The sequence below is a fragment of the Lathyrus oleraceus genome, chromosome 7 (assembly GCF_024323335.1).
Source record: "Lathyrus oleraceus cultivar Zhongwan6 chromosome 7, CAAS_Psat_ZW6_1.0, whole genome shotgun sequence".
NCBI classification, from domain to species: domain Eukaryota; kingdom Viridiplantae; phylum Streptophyta; class Magnoliopsida; order Fabales; family Fabaceae; genus Lathyrus; species Lathyrus oleraceus.
The window spans coordinates 22,678,683-22,692,079 of NC_066585.1; the positions used below are offsets into that span (position 1 = coordinate 22,678,683).

The 13,397-nt window shown below is 33.8% G+C and overlaps 1 protein-coding gene across 3 annotated transcripts; it reads left to right on the forward strand.

The window, feature by feature from the left end:
• LOC127105823 (probable ADP-ribosylation factor GTPase-activating protein AGD14) lies at positions 1-7,672 on the forward strand. 3 transcript variants are annotated; one of them, XM_051043034.1, is made up of 15 exons: positions 1-199; positions 1,157-1,263; positions 2,060-2,121; positions 2,508-2,595; positions 2,699-2,760; positions 2,854-2,947; positions 3,864-4,277; positions 4,552-4,867; positions 4,944-5,167; positions 5,284-5,403; positions 5,500-5,604; positions 5,716-5,799; positions 6,351-6,522; positions 6,610-6,655; positions 7,071-7,672. In XM_051043034.1, the coding sequence occupies exons 2-15, from the start codon at positions 1,165-1,167 to the stop codon at positions 7,204-7,206; spliced, it is 2,022 nt and encodes a 673-aa protein (XP_050898991.1). In that variant the 5' UTR covers positions 1-199; positions 1,157-1,164; the 3' UTR covers positions 7,207-7,672. The 3 variants fall into 3 exon arrangements, with proteins under 3 accessions (XP_050898991.1, XP_050898990.1, XP_050898992.1); XM_051043033.1 differs by having other exon boundaries at positions 10-322; XM_051043035.1 differs by lacking the exons at positions 1-199; positions 2,060-2,121.
• Positions 7,673-13,397: the final 5,725 nt, after the last annotated feature.

Genomic DNA, 13,397 nt, shown 5'->3' on the forward strand with positions numbered 1-13,397 from the left:
CTTTCTCGTTGTTTCTTCCCATTTCTTTAGGCGGTGTTTGGCTAAAAACCTCATTCTGAGCTGTACAAAGCCGTAATTTACCAATTCAGAAAATCACTTCCTCTCTCTGGTTGTTATACTGCTGGATCTTTCTCATTGACCGTCATCGTCAGCTTAAAAAAAAGCTGCTTAACTGCTTCTTTATCTCCTGCAAAATCAGGCACTTCTTCTCATTTCACTTTTTTTCACTCTGTCATCAACTTTTATCAACTTTTAGGGTTTCATTTCAATTTCGAGTTCCAGAGTATTACTTCTGCACATTCATCATCTTCTAAGTTCTTAGGCAAGTCTTTGATTCTCAGATCTGGTGTATTTGCATTCGATTTGCGTGCTGTTTGTTGCTGTGAAAATTTGTTTTAAATTGATTCTTCCTGATTATTTTGTGTGGAAAATTTTAGCATCTAACTGCATTGCGTGGATTATCGTGTTTTAGGATGTAAGCACGAGAAGTTTTACCTAGTGTTTGAGTTTAAGTAGCGAAAATTGGTTTTGACTTTGTTGATTGTAGTTAAAAGTGAGTTTAATATGAACTGATTTTTTTGGATATGTTGTTGCCAAAGTGATTTGATTGAAAAGTCACTATTGAAGGCAAAAACTACACATTCCAGTCTGAACTGTGCAGTAAGAATGAATTTTAGAAGCGAAGTCAATTCTAATCAAGAATTGATTCTAAGTGAATTGATTTTGTTGAGTTGATTCTGGTAAAGAGTGAGTTGAATGAAAAGTGATTTATGTTTGGATACATTTATGTAAAAAGTGAGTTGAACAATAACTTTTAGTGTAAAAATAACTTTTAAACTCAAAAGTTAAAAATTCTAGCTTCAAGTAAAATCAATTCTGAATGCAGAATCAATTCTACTTGAGAGAAACCAAACACCTTAAAATCATTCTAAAATCAATTCTACACCTCTAGAATTGCTTTTGGCTCTTCCAAAAGCCAAACCAAACATACATTACATACCAACATTCAAAATTAAGTCTTCAAAATTACTTTTGTCTCTACCAGTTTATTTCTCGGTAACTTTTGGAGTGGTTTGATAGAAGTTTTGATAATCTTTTGTGAATTGCTTGATTGGATTGTTTTTTTGATATTTATGTGTTGTGATGTGTTTAACAGAAGCGGAGATGACAAGTCGAGTAAAGGAAGATGAGAAAAATGAACGAATTATTCGAGGTCTCCTCAAACTTACACAGAATCGAAGATGCATTAATTGCAATAGCTTGGTAGGATCTTTTTTCTGTTCTTTAAGTAAATAAAATTTCTTACTCTGTAGTTTATGCCATTGAACATACTTTACTTAACTGCCAAACGTTATAATCACATGCTGAAGTCGTAATCTTTCAATGATAATGATTTATCTCACTGCGATCGTTAAGTTAAAGTAACTTTAAATGGATTGCTACTTAGTAGAAACTAAATGGCCGGTAGAAGGAATTCCTTTCAGCGACGAAGTCATTGAATTTCTTTCCTTTATACTAGTATTTGAATATACTATGCTGGATGGCACAAATCATGCGACTTCACCTGTGTGTAGCTTGTCTCAACCAACACTGAATCTTTTATTAGATTTCAACTGTTGAAAGTCAGAGCAGAGTTAGATATTGCAATAAGTTCAAGAGAGACTTTGCTCTGTAGGTAGTGTTTTTAATTTTGGATTTTTTTACTATTAGGCAGGAAACAAATATTGTCAGAGTTTTATTTATGTCATGATTGTATACTATTAAAATTAAAATCACAGGGATGCTAGCAGTTCCCTGCCCTAGTTAATTAGTCTCTCTAGATTCCATGCTAAAACAGAAACCTTGAATGAAGAGATGAATCTGAATATGAGATAGAATGCTTATGATTTGCATATTTATGCTCATGTTATAGACTTTGTTTTAAGTGTTGGTAATCTTTATTCTTTACCAGCTTTTTAGAGTGCTGTTCTGATTGAGTTCTCTGAACACAGCTAGGAAATGTTAGAATTTGATACCGAGACAAGTCTGTTACGATAAACTTTTTTTACTCTCTTGTTAGGGACCGCAATATGTATGCACAAATTTCTGGACGTTTGTTTGCACAAGCTGTAGTGGAATACAGTAAGTACATAAAACCTTTTTACTTACGAACTGTACTGTTGTGAAAATGTAAAGGTTGATGATTGTTGAATAGATTTTTTTAAGATGCTTAGAAAATACTGTATTGACTAGTACTACTCATTGTGATGGACTCCGGTTTTTTAAAGTTGCCTTTCATTTAAAGGAATTCCTTATATTTTTCACTTGAACTTCTACGTCGCTAACAATGAAGCTTGAAATATCTGTATACTAATTGTATTTTTCTTGTACTATGAGTATTGTTTTTGATGGATTGGTGTTCATAAGTTGTATGATAAATCTGTTTTTTCTTTGCCAATATATCCTGTTGTACTGGAGATGACAATAAAGTTTCCCGTTTCTAAACTGATATTTAAGCTATTCTCCAGCCGAGAATTTACTCATAGAGTAAAATCAGTTTCCATGGCTAAATTTACTGCACAAGAAGTTAGTGCACTTCAAGAAGGAGGAAATCAGGTACCAATTCTTATCTGTGCTAAAATTTGTGCTATATTTCTTCCCGTTTCATTAATTTTACATATTTCTTTAAATTGATTTTCATTCTATCTAATACTTTCAGCATGCAAAAGAAATATTCTTTAAAGAATGGGATCCGCAAACTCATTCTTTACCTGATAGCAAGTAAGTATTTTTTTGTTATTTTTTTTATAATTCTATGGTACATCTAGAAGTTTTTTTATGTTGCATTACTCTGATTGTCATGTTTGCTGCCAGCAATGTTGACAGGCTTCGGGACTTTATCAAGCATGTTTATGTAGATAAGAGATTCACTGGCGAGAAGTCCTATGATAAACCTCCAAGAGCACAGGTTGTAAAGTGTCTGCTGTCTCCTGTAATAGAATGTACTCTATTTTAAGCAAATACTAAGTACTCTCACATGTTCAATTTTAATCTAGGAGCTATGAAACACAAAATGTTTACACACTAAACTTTAGAAATTGTAGGACTCATTGTGTGTGCAATGTGTATGTTGCAAGTTTAAGAAAAAAAGATTCATAATATCATTTGTATTATATGCTTCAAGATTTACAATATCTAGACATGTTTTAAAAAAAATTGGGGAACGGTGAAAATCTAGATATATGTCATATGCTGAAAGGAAATGAAAAAGTTGGGGGAAATAAAACTGATAATGGACAAAAACACACCTATCTTGTTGTCTGTTATTACTACAATCTACTTAAAAGTTTAAAACAGGCTAAAATTGTCTGCTGAAAAAAGAAAATTAGTCCTGCCCCGATGTGTTGTGGACCTTGTGGTAGCCATATTGGAGTAAGAAGTAATATTTTTTGCATTTGACATATAGGGATTCATCATGCCAATGTGTTGTGCATGATGTGCTAATACTTTTTAGATTTAGGGTGTGTATGAACAAGTGGCTTAATTAAGTGTTCATTGAATAAGCACATATCAAACAAGGGTTTATCATTTAAGCAATTGTGGATAAGCTATTTCTGTAATCAAAGAGAAAATGTGGTTAAATTGTTTTTATACAAGGTATAAGCTATCCTTGAGAGCGTATTTAAATAAGCCAAAAGTAGCTTGGTGACTATATAAGCTATCCCAAACATTCATACAGGTGACTATTCTTGGTGATAAGCTCAAATAAGTTGTTCACAAGTCAAACCAAACACACCCCTAGATTAGTATACACATGGCTTTTTCTTTAGATTTGCTTAAATGTATTAGATAAATCTCATTTTCTTGTGCTGAATCTCATACAGGGCGACAAAGATGATTCCTATGAAAACAGGAGAATGGAGACATATCAGGGAGGACGTAAAAGCCCTCCCTATGAGGACACATATGAACGTCGTTACAGTGACAGGTCTAGTCCAGGTGGAAGAAGTCCTGGCTATGATAAAAGAAGCCCTGGTCGCCCTCCAATAATCAACGACTGGCGTCGTGAAGATAGATTTGGGGATGGAAAGAAATTTGAAGATCGTAAAATATCCGATGGAGGTAATAAGATGGAAAGTCAATCTCCTGAGCGAGCCAACGACCCGGGGTCTTCAAGCCCACTACCTGTTGTCAGACCTGTTAGAGAAATTTTGGGAGAAAATGTAGTACCTCTACGAATTAGTGAACCTCCCAAAGCAAACAGCGGACAGGCTGCTAATGGCTCAGGAATCACACAGGTGAGATTATATCATTGGTGTTCTTAATAATGTGGCTCAGTATTTACTTGGCAGTTTCTTTAATTTTTCTCCGTATTACTTTCTGTACTATGATGTTTTTTCAAGGGACAACCTTTCGTTTCTGATATTAGACATGATTTATGTAGAATCATTATTGTGTTCCACCCACCAAGTGGGAAGAAGCTTTTTTTTCATGTTGCAGTTCTTTCCAAGATTCCCAAAATTGATTTTCTGTTCAAAATTATTTTACCATACTTTACTTCTATAATTGCAGAGAACGGCGTCTTCCGGTAGTTTGGCATCCAGTAATGGAACCCAAACAGAAGTTAAGCTTGAGACTATCAGGAGCCTTATTGATTTTGATGATATTCCTGAACCACCTATTGCTCCAGCAATTCCTCAAGCCACACCAGTTACCGTGGCTCAACTTGCGAATCCAACAAGTTCTGGTGATAGCAATTGGGCCTCCTTTGATGTTGCACCTGTGGTAAAAGCATATCAGGGTCTTTCAAATGTAAATCCGCTTGAATCTATGCTGTCCCAGTTGTCTGTTCCATCATCCTTACCTGCTCATGTTTCTGGAGCCCAAGGTGGTCACTGTCTTGCAGTAGCTATTCCTTTGAGCATTGGCATTACAATGGCTGACTCTATCTGGTTCACCTGCAGGGCCTTTGGCAGGATCAGCTCCAGCTGCGGGCAACTTCACAACTTTCCCAGCCAGTGTTGCTTCATCAACACCTTCTGGATTGACAACGGCATCACCTTTCAATAATGCAGGCCCGTGGCATAGTTTGCAGTATCAGCAACCGCAACCTTTGTTCACATCTACTGTTGGCCAGCCTACTATTCAACAATCTACCCCACCAGTAAATGGAGCTTTCAATTATCAGGTTTGTCTTATTAAGTAGGTATATCAAATGTTCTATCAATTAATTCAGATGTGATGTTCATTTACCCTTCCATAGAAATATCACTCAGCCCTGGAATACATCTTCTGTACCCACAGGGGCATCCAAGCACCTTAGTGCCACATGCGGCAAATGTTGTCAATGAGGAAAAATATAGTGTTGCTTCACAAACTTCTGCTGTAGACATAAAACCAAGTGGAAGAAATGAACTTCCCGAGGTATCATGACTCCTTCTTTAACTTCATAAAACATCTATATTGTGTGCTTGCTTGTAGAGTCTAGTATTTATCCTAGAATTTACTTGACTTTTGCAGGATCTGTTCACTGTAAAATATTCATCCTTCCCTGCTCCAATACCAGGCTGGCAAATGGGTGCACCACCTGGCACAGGTGTCTCAGTTCAATATAATAATATGGTGGTAATGTTAAATTCCAAATCATTAACCTACAACTTTAGAAATTAAATCTGTGGCTACAGGCTAGTACTATAGTATGATGCTTTTTCTCATAAATTTCTTCCATTCTTACAGTCCATACCGAGCTTCCCACAACCATCAAAATCTACAAATCCATTTGATGTGGTCAATCAACCAACTCCCGTTCAAGCCCCAACAGTAAGTAACTTTAATTGATGTAATAGTGTGTGTAGTACTCCTGGTGAAAGTTTATGCACATTTCCTCTTTTATTTAGGTTGTGTGTATCTTCATTTAATCATCAATAAGTAATATTGATTGGTGATTTGGCTCTTCCAAAGTGAATGATGTGCTTTACAGCCATCAGTGGAAGATAAAGACATGTTTAATTCTAGTTGTCTGTTGAGTCATTAACTTTAGTTTTTTTTCTTCATTATTTAGTGAAATGTACATTAATTTCTGAAGTTTGCATTTTTCATAGAGGAGCCTCATCTTATTAATAGTAAGAATGGTGGATAACTGGTATATATTTATTTGGTTTCTTTATCATCCGGCATTGAAAAAGCTGGAGTGTTGAAATACGGCATGCTGACTTTCTATCATGTAGATGTCAATTCATCAATTAATTCATACTTACTATTGCCTGTCAATTTATGCTAGGAAAATATATAATTGCATAATCTTCTCCATTATTCCATCATTTTATGCACATTTTGGTTGATGCTTTATGATTAATGTTCCTTGAGTGCAGTTTCCTTCTATGTCATCTTTGCAAGGTGCTCTGCCCAGTGTAACACCTTCAGCTACAGTGCACCCTTCAAACATGGCTAATCAATCTCTTGCCTGGAATCCTCCATCCTCATTATCATATGCACCAATGCCGCCTCCACAAGCACATACATTTGCCTCGGCATTGAGACCGAGTATACCTTCTATCATTTCCTTACTCAATTATTTTCTTGCCTTGCTATTTTCTCTATATCTGAATCATTAACCATGTAAAATTTCAGGGGCATACATGGAACAACAAATGGCCACTAACGTGACAATGCCAAGGTAACTATTTCTCAATCTTAATAATATTTACTATGTGTCCCACATTGAAAATGATATGGTCTCCATAAATGTTAATAAGAGGGGACAATCTTCGCCTTACAAAGTTACAAGCTGGTTTTGTAAGTTTGAGTTAGACCAAACTACAATTCTAAGATGGTATCAAAGCCCATTCATTCCCTTGTTGACATTATACTATACAAATTAAGTTACAAAGTAAACCCCCGTTATTCATAATAAACATACAAATTTGGAGCACCTCAATTTCATAGATTCAGTGTTGTTCTTTGAGTGGGTTAGTTGTGATTACCGAGAGCTGATAATTATTGGTTGTGGTTCGCATCACCTTATGCATAGAGTTGATAATTATTGGTTATGGTTCGCATTACCTTACTTTTACATTTAACTGATTGTGTAGCCATCAAGGAATTGGGACTTTTGGTACTGAGGGAGCTGCTTTTGGATTCTCTAATATAGATCAGCAACTGAATGGTAGGTTGCCAGCCTCTGCTGCCTTAAACCCCTTCCCTGCAGGGGGTAATCCCTTTGGATGAGCTTAAGTTTTTCTGCTCAGATTCACTTTTCAAGCCAATGCACCCTGCACAAATATAGTTGATGTTGCTTGTACAGAGGCAAAACACTCGAGCATAGAGAGAGATTTATAGTCTGTCGTCTGCGTTTCAAATTCAAATATTTGTACCTGGATTGTAAATTATTTGTTGCTATAGGAAATATAAAAATATCTTCCTGCCAAAGGAAGAGGGTCTTACATGACTGAGATGATGAACTGATGAATTCGAGAAAGGAGCTTAGTGACCCCTTTTGCCGGAGACAAGTTATTTTAGGTGCAGCCTTGTGTTGTAGATTTGGCTGCTTAATGGTGTGTTATTTGCTGATCCTGGTAACTGGTTGTATTGCTATTCCGATTTCTTGGTTGTATTATTACTTTTCGATTTTGCTATGTTTGTATTGTCATGTAATAAATCTTGTGATTTTGGTAAAGGTCTTTTCTGTTTGTGATTTTTTGTGTTGATAATGGTTCTTTGTAAATTTAACATGATGATGACGATCATTGACATTTTAAGTTGTATCACTTAAAATTATCTTGACAAACGTATATGATGATATATTGGATAACTGAGTTTTTACACTGAACTAGATATACTACTATATTTCTTTTGAGAAATAGGGAACCATGCTACTGGTGTTTATATTATGTATTTATGGAAGAGAAGCGCCAACAACAGCCATGACAATGGGTGTGGCGAGGATGACCTATACCAAACCCAAATCCTTAGTCCGATCTCTGTTTGACCTATACCCAAACCCAGATTTCTCAATAATTCTGTTCCTTGCTCCGATCTCAGAGATGAAGAAATAAAACTTTGGTTCTTCTATTATTTATTTTTTTTCTCTCATTTTAAAAATTGGTTTATATAGTTCTTTTATTATGTTTCCTTTTCTTAGGATTTTGGGAGATTTTTTAATGACATGTCAGTGTTAAGGTGGCGTGTCAATGGCAAGTCACAAGTTATTTTATATTTAATTTAAATGTATTTTAAATATTTTTCTAATACATTAATATGTAATATAATTATAAAATCAGAAATAAAATGGTAATCCTAGGCTATCCCTCAATTCCATCATCATTCATCGTATTTCTACTCCGTAGAACGAGGGTCATTATTTATTTCTTGTTCTTTTTTCTTCTTCTTTCACCATTAATCCATTACTTTTAAGGGCCTACTTCTTCATCAATTAAGTTATTCTTTTTTCTTCTCTTATGTCATCAAGATAATGTTCTAAAAATTAGATCGAATCGACCTGTTCAACCGATTGGATCGGAATCGGAGATGAATCCGGTTGGATTAATCTTTTAAAATCGTTAGTGGGTTAAAACTGAAGTAAAATTGAAAAATCCGGATTGAACCGTCCAAAACCATTTGAATCAAAAAATTGGAGCCGGTTTTGTAAAACCGTCAAGTAAAAAAATATATAAAATTAATCATTTTTTTTTTAAAATTTTAATATGTCAATATCAAAACTCAATATATACTCTCCAATCACAAAAAAGAATTTCATATTTTTTTTATAATCACACAAACTTCTAAATTTTATCATTCCATTATACTTTTTCTTTCAACCACACTCCATCATCGTCACGCCGCCTCTTTTAAACACAATCACGATATCCAACTCAATATTGATTTTCATTCAAATCAATATTATTTGTTGTCAATTAAGAATTGTTTATCGTAGTTCAACTCAAATTCGTTTTTTTTGTTTAATGAAGTATGTTGTATTATTTATTTTTGATATTCTATCTAGTTATATTGTACCAAACTTACATCTCAAAATTGTACCAAACTTAGATATCAAAAAATATTGGTATACTATTGATGTATGAGTGTTTAATTTCTTGAAGGTTGAAATGAAGTGTAGAATTATGTTATGTTATTATATGTATTATCGATATTGTTGTATTAACTTTTTAATAGATTTTTGAAATATTTATTTTACCAAGTTGTAAATGTATGATTATGTGTGACATATCTATGAAATTTAGTTTCATATTATTAGTTTATTTAATAAATGATTCGACCGTAGATTTAACCGGTTAAATTAATTAAACCTTAAACCGTAAGTTTCACCGGTTCAATTTCCGATACGATTTTTAAGACATTGCATTAAGGATCTCATTTACCTTAACAAATCACTTCGATCTAAAAAGAAGAGGGAATAAATGTTGCTGCGAGCTTAGTCTCCATTGATGATATCAGGATTTACGAGAATTTCATATGAAGGTTTTATGGTTGTGATAATTTTAAATTGTTTAGGAAAAAAGGGTGTAACTATTTTGAATGGTATGATTAAGACATGAGCAACTGTGTAAAGAATGTGATTAGATCTTTGAAAGACAAGAATGTTGAGCTTAAGGATTTAATCAGGGAAACAAAAAAATTGAAGATCTGTTGAAGATGAAGATTAAGTATATGAGTTATATGAGTTATTGTTTGGATTTGACATTAGTGTTTGTATTTTTACTGTTGTGTCGCAAAAAATATCCGAGCGAAAAAGCGTTCGAAAGTATTGAAGTGACTACCAATGTTTATTTATAAAAACCATTAAAGAGTAAAAATATGATTATCGCAATCAAATTTAGGTTTGAGAGTTGGTTATGTGCGTGAAAGGTATTAGCACCTCGTGATATCCGTTGTAAACAACAATTATCTTTAATTGATTTAACGAATAAAACTGTTGGCTTAAAGTGTTCGATTTCTCCTAATTACTAAGACATATTTATAGGAATGAAAAAAATATTTTTTATTAGAGTGCTTGACAAGACGTTGAATCTTGCTCTTAAGTGTTTCGAGGTGCGATGGGGAATTCAAAGCTACGTAGTTCTTTGTATAATTTCTTTTTGAGTTGGTTGATTTTAAATAAAAAGTTTAATCGCACAAAGGCGTAAAAAGGTTCGTAGATTGAAAATAAAATGGAAATTGATCGTGCTAAGGTGAAAAAAAAGGTTGAAGTTTATTGATTGTCATGTTTATGCGGAAGACGAGTATCCGAACTTAAACAAGTCGTGTGTATTGCGTTCGTTTACCCGAGGATAAAAGGATGTACATATGATTATTTCCTTTTTAATTCAATTTTGATTTGTATAAAAAAATGAGCATTGAGACGACAAAGCTGTACAACTCGCGCCTCGCAAACTCGATGGTTAAAATACATGTTCATCTATTTATCAATTTTATTCTTCGCACATAAGTTATTTCTTTATAAAAAAACAAACATAACTTAACACGACTAAATGGTATTCAGGACGAGCTATCAAATTTTTTTATGTGGAAGATGAGTATTAGAATTTAAACAAGAGTGCATCTCACATTTGTTTTGTCGCATCTAAAAAAATACGATATTTTGCGGCACGTTCGTGCGCTCGCGGAAAAGTAATATCGAACAGAGTTGTCACCGAAATTTATTTATTCCAAAAGAGAAAAAGGAAGATATCGATAAAATCTTTTAAAATAAAAGAAGATGGTCGTCGCAATCATATTCGAGTTCGGGAGTCGATTACACAAGGGGAATGTATTAACACCCCTTACATCTGTTATACTCAATGAGAACCTTTTAGTTAAGCTTGCGATTCAATGTTAGCTATCATTAATTGTTTTCTTCAAATAATCAAAAGTGCAAAAGGAAAATAAAATAGGTCGCAAAAATGTTTTTGTTAGGGTGCTTGACGAGATTGCAGGTCTCGCTCATACGTATCCTCAGGTATAATGAGGAACTCAAAGCTTCGTAGTTCGGGATAGAAAAACTACATTTTGTAAGTTGATTTTTTTTATTGAACAAGTATTTAGATCACGACCTAATGGATAAACGTTGGCTTATACACTAGTGGGGGAGACTTAAGCGCTAGTTTGTATTCACATTAGAATAGACTAAACAATGTCCCTTTTGAAAAGGTTTTAGGTCGCGCGGGGGCGAGAAAAAGATAGATTTGATTGATTGAATATTTTGTTGGATGACGAGTGCTCGAATGGTCAAGTAAGGCAACTCGTATCCTAACAATCGAGGAGAAGAATACAAGGCTCTAGACCATCTCCCTTTTCATCCTTAGTTGTAAATGAATTTAGATAATGTTAAGGTACTTTGGATGGACAAAGAATACTCAAATGGTCGAGTAAAACAATTCATATCCAATTATTCAGGGAAGAGAATAAAAGGCTTAGACCACCTCCTTTTTTGTCCAAGTTATTACGAAAATGAGTTTGCTTAAGTTTGATTATGAAAGTGGTTTGAGACAAAACATATTAGAAGTTTTTAATGGACGATGATTGCTCGAATGATCGAGTAAGACAACTAGTTTCTCAACTGTCAAGGAGAGGAATAAAAGTCTCTAGACCATCTCCATTTTCATCCTTTGTGAAAATGTTCAAGTATGATTAAGTGTTTTAATTTGAGTTAGAGAAATGCGCTTGATGTTGATCGAGGTTTTTATTTGCATGGAATCTAAACGGGATGAAAAGAAGTGATTTGAGAAAAATCCACTTGGCAGTTGGGCCAAAGGTTTTGTGTAGTGAAAATGTTTATTTTAAGTCAATTTATCACTTGTTAATTAATTACCAAGATGATCAATAATGTATAATTAAGTAATGAATAAAACGAATAACAATGCATAGTAAGACAAATAAACAATCAAATGAATGTTATTAATTAATTAGGATTTTATTAAGTTATTTAATTAATATAATTAAAAATGATTAATATAATTAATTAATCAATTTGATCATTAACATTGTTAATTAAATTTAATTATCATCTAACTAATTAGAGTAAGAACCCTAATTAATTAAACTAAGAAAAAAAATGGAGGGTGCAATTCTAACATGGCTTTAAAAAAAACAAGAGACAAGCCCAAAAGCCAAAAAAGACTAAGTAAAAACTAGTTAAAGAAACACAACAGGGGTGTATGAATAAATCCAGACTCTAAGGCCCAACACCAAGAGTCAATGGTCCAAAAGAGAGTCAATCCCAGACTTTCATCCCAACCGTGTGATTAAGGGGGCAGTTGATCATAGGGTGCAAAACGAGGGACGCATGATAATTACCCAGAATATACTGCATACAATGAGGGGTTGACCTAACTGGTCAACAAAATGTTAGGTGGCATGCGTGTCACTTGTCAAGCTAACAAAGGAACACAATTAAAGTAAGAATGACCCAATTGTTTGTGTGACTTCTTTGTGGTCCCAAAATCCTACTGATTTATGTATGTTATGGTTATATCATGGTTGTGATGCTCATTCGTTTTCCTCTTCTGCTGAGTTTTTCTTGTTATTATGTTCATGTATGCATTGTTTTGATGTTCATTCTTCCTGTAGGTTTTAATCATTAGGTGATGGTACACATGATGAAGATGATGATGTATGGTCATGGTATATGGGGGAAGGATGACATATGCAAAAGAAAACCTTATTTCCCCTATTTTTCTTTTGGGAATATTGTAATTAACAACTGTACTATTTATTATTTTATGTAAAATACAATATGAATAAGAACCAAACTTATAATGCAATGTAAAATGTGAATAACAATGTAATGTAAAAATGCAAAATTTGTAATTAGAGAAAGTCAATGGTCAAAGTCAAACTTGGACTTTGACCTCCCCAAAGGTGAACCAATGAGTGATGCATATGAGTTTATTAGATAATGTGAAATGGTCATGTGAATGTAGATGAAATAGAAAGTTCCATTCAATCTAGGTAGGACAAATTTGGGGTATGATAGATGCCCTTATATAATTGCCTTAAATTTGGGAAGATGAACTGTCATAGTGTTCATACTTTCAAGGGAGAAGCCAATTAGATACGAAAAGACTAAAAACATTTGTTCTAAAATAAATGATATTTGGTGAGAATTGGTAGAGCAGGATTTCAAATGAAACAAATAAGGCTCTCTGATAATTGAAAGAGCAATATCCATCGTGATATAATTGAAACTTCCCAGTAATGGAACAGACTTTTAATTCATAAGACTTAAGATCCTCTCAAAATTTGTAGAGAAACTTTAATGAAACATACTAGATTCTCTGATAATCGTCAGATAAGTATCTCTCGTGATACAATTGAAACATCCCAATAATGCAACAAATTTTTAGTTTATAAGACTTAAGATCCTCTGAAAACTTGCAAAGGAACCTCAAATGAAACAAACAAGCCTCCCTGATAATTGTCAG